The 3,222-nt window shown below is 38.0% G+C and overlaps 1 protein-coding gene across 1 annotated transcript; it reads left to right on the top strand.

The window, feature by feature from the left end:
• Positions 1-375: 375 nt before the first annotated feature.
• Positions 376-1,182, top strand: LOC101898763 (Apolipophorin-3 precursor). The gene is made up of 3 exons (XM_011298347.3): positions 376-534; positions 611-829; positions 900-1,182. Exons 1-3 carry the CDS (start codon positions 493-495, stop codon positions 1,173-1,175), a joined length of 537 nt encoding a protein of 178 aa, XP_011296649.1. The 5' UTR covers positions 376-492; the 3' UTR covers positions 1,176-1,182.
• The last annotated feature ends 2,040 nt before the right edge of the window (positions 1,183-3,222 follow it).

Below are 3,222 nucleotides of genomic sequence, written 5' to 3'. Positions count from 1 at the left end.
TTTAGGTATGCCCTTTCCAAGGTTTTGTCAGTTTTCCAATATTTCTTGTATTGTGTCTTCCGTCATTGCACACGACCTAATCTTTGGCTAACTTAGTTTTAAAAGTCACATACGTCCTAAATGGGTTTGAATTCTATATTCTATTGGTACAGGGTGTACTTTCCCATTCGAACAGCCTCTGTCTCTTCAGTTCCTACAATTTCTCACTACCCACTGTACAAAAAAAAATACAAACGCTTTGATATTTTGACAATTTCCAATGCTAAGCTAGCTGATAACCACCATCAATGCGACAAATATAAGCTAGACTTGTATTACGGAACGCTTGGTGATAGCATGGAATTATGCTCTGGATGGCTTGGTGGCGGATGATAAGCAGCCAAAAGGGCATCATCATGATCACATCATCGCTGTATAAATTCTAATGGCCCGACATAGTTCAAATCACTTGTGTCTGAAACTTCGAAGGCAAAAGAACCACCACAAATCAAAATGTCGAAATTGTTCTTCCTTGTTGGTCTTACCATCTTGGCTGTGAGTATTGAGATTGTTGGCAAATGTATCCTTGAAATATCCTGGAATTAAATGTGGAATATAATTCTCTTTAAAGGCTGCCTCTGCTCGCGTTCCCCGTGAATCTGCCCCCGCCCCTGAGGTATCCGGCGATGCTGTCTTCAGTGCCATCCAAAATGGTTTGAAGAATTTGGGCAATGCCTTCTTTGAGGCCACCGGCACCAAGGATGCTGATGATTTCCAAAAGAAGGCCCTCGAACGTTTCAATGCTGCCCAAGAAAGAATGAAGGTCTGGATTGAGGGTGCCCAAAAGGATGTAAGTTTTTCGGAAAAAAAATTTCCTCCATTTGAAGGAAATACTAATTTTATTTTCTTCTCCCCCCCAGACCGAACAATTGAAGGAAACCCCCGTCATCAAGGATTTGCGCGCCGCCTTGGAAAAGCTCGGCAATGACTTCAAGACCGCCCATCCCGGTTTGAGCCAAGAAGTCTCCCAACAATTGAACAAGGTCAACGAAGGCGTTGAAGATGTTGCCAAGAAAATCAAGGCCTTGGAAAACTCCGAAGAAAGCAAGAAATTCAAGGAAACCGCCGACAAGTTGATCGAATCTGCCAAGCAACAACTCGAATCTTTGGCCAAGGAAATGAAGCCCCATGCCTAAATTTCTATGAAGTATTTTCAAAAAAACAAACACAAAAATCTAAAAAATAAATGCCAAGGCTGATTTTTTGGTTTTGGCGATAAAAAAAAATATTTTCAACTGAATGTTGTTATTTAAGAAATAATCTCCAAAGGCACTCTTTTAAAAGTTTGAAAAAAATCAAACAACCCCAGGATATTGAAAAGTGAGTACATGGACAATTTGATTAATTCAAGAATTTAGAACAACGTTAAGGTCAATTTTGTTGATGTTTGAGTTTTCTGAACACTTCACATTTGGGGGGAATTTAAATCAAATGTGAACCCAAAAATAGTAAGGTCATAAGGGACCTATTTTTTTCTTCGTCCCAGTTTGTATTCGCTGAATTCTAAATTAAAAAATGAACACCTGGATATCTGAATATCTCTAATACTTCGACATGATTGGAATTGTCGCGTGCCTTTTAATTTGAATAATCTGCAAAATTTTTTTTCGCTTTTCCAAAATATCGAGTAATATCATTATCAAATGAAAGCGGATATACGAAATTCATTGAACTATTGTGCCCCCACTTAACCTTGACTTATCTGCAAACAAACATCTTATTTTGGGAAATTTTTCGTATAAACTCTCAATTTGTTTTGACTAATTGTGAGACTGACGTGGCCTTAATTTATTATAACCACAGCATTATATCTACGACACAATATAGCCCATTCAATGTAGAAACAAGTAAAAAAGCTGTAAGTTCGACCGGGCCGAAGTTTTTATACCCTCCACCATTTGGTACAAATTTGGCAATTTCCAAAAAAAAACCGTTAAAAATTCTGTTAAAATCTTAAAAATACCGAATGCTTATACGACGACGTGGACCTGCATGGGCAACTTTTGTCATAAATTATTACAATATTTAAATGCGAAACTTGAATAAAAATCTGTTTATAATGTAGCTAAAATCGTCAAAACACGAATATGGGGGGTACCGTTATATGGGGGCTTGACGAAGACGTGGACCTGCACAGACAATTTTCTGGCATGGGCTGAAGTATCCATTACGAACTTCACATGTGATATTTGAAACAATCCCTGTAAATAATGTCGCTAAAATCATTAAAATACCGAATATCGGGGGGTACCGTTATATGGGGGCTTTTTTGACTTTGGATGAAGTATCCATTACGAACCTCAAGTACCAAATTTGAAACGATTCCGGTAAACAATGTCGCTAAAATCATCAAAATACCGAATATCGGGGGGTACCGTTATATGGGGGCTATATGAAGACGTGGACCTGCACAGATAATTTTCTGTCTTAGGCTGTAGTATCCATTACGAATTTCAAATACCAAAATTGAAATAATTCCGGTGAATAATGTCGCTAAAATCATCAAAATACCGAATATCGGGAGGTACCGGTATATGGGGCTATATGGTAACTTGGACCTACATGGCCCATTTACGAACTTAACCTGCCTACTGGGAAAATATACATGTGTGCAAAATTTTAGCCTCCTATCTCAATTTGTTCGAAAGATAGCGTGATTACAACAGACAGACAGACAGACAGACGGACATGGCTAAATTGTCTTAGAATTTTACGCTGATCAAGAATATATATACTTTGTTGGGTCTGACATGAATATTTCGAGGAGTTACAAACGGAATGACAAAATTAATATACCCTCCATAGTATGGTGGAGGGTATAAAAAGGTATCTTACTAATTTTTTAGGCCCCTATGATCGTTGAGGGGAATCCTCTTCAGAAAAATTACACATACAAAATCCGTTAACACCCTCCCACCTAATCGTCGCTGTAGTATATTCGTCAACATTTTCTATGATGATAACCAGTTGAAAAATCTATAACTGAGAGTCCGTAAACCATGTCCTGAACACTTCGTTATTTATGTAAACCCATCTTTCAAAAATAAAACCTTCCTTCCCTTGGAGATTTGAAAACGTATTGTCCGTCCGTCCGTCTTTCCATGTATCTTTGTAAACAAAGTACAGGTCGCTTTAATTGTCCGATCCAGATGAAATTTTGCACAGATCACTTGTTTGGTCCAA

This window comes from Musca domestica, unplaced genomic scaffold, assembly GCF_030504385.1.
Source record: "Musca domestica strain aabys unplaced genomic scaffold, Musca_domestica.polishedcontigs.V.1.1 8, whole genome shotgun sequence".
NCBI lineage: Eukaryota > Metazoa > Arthropoda > Insecta > Diptera > Muscidae > Musca > Musca domestica.
This window is presented reverse-complemented; position numbering and strand designations above follow the sequence as displayed.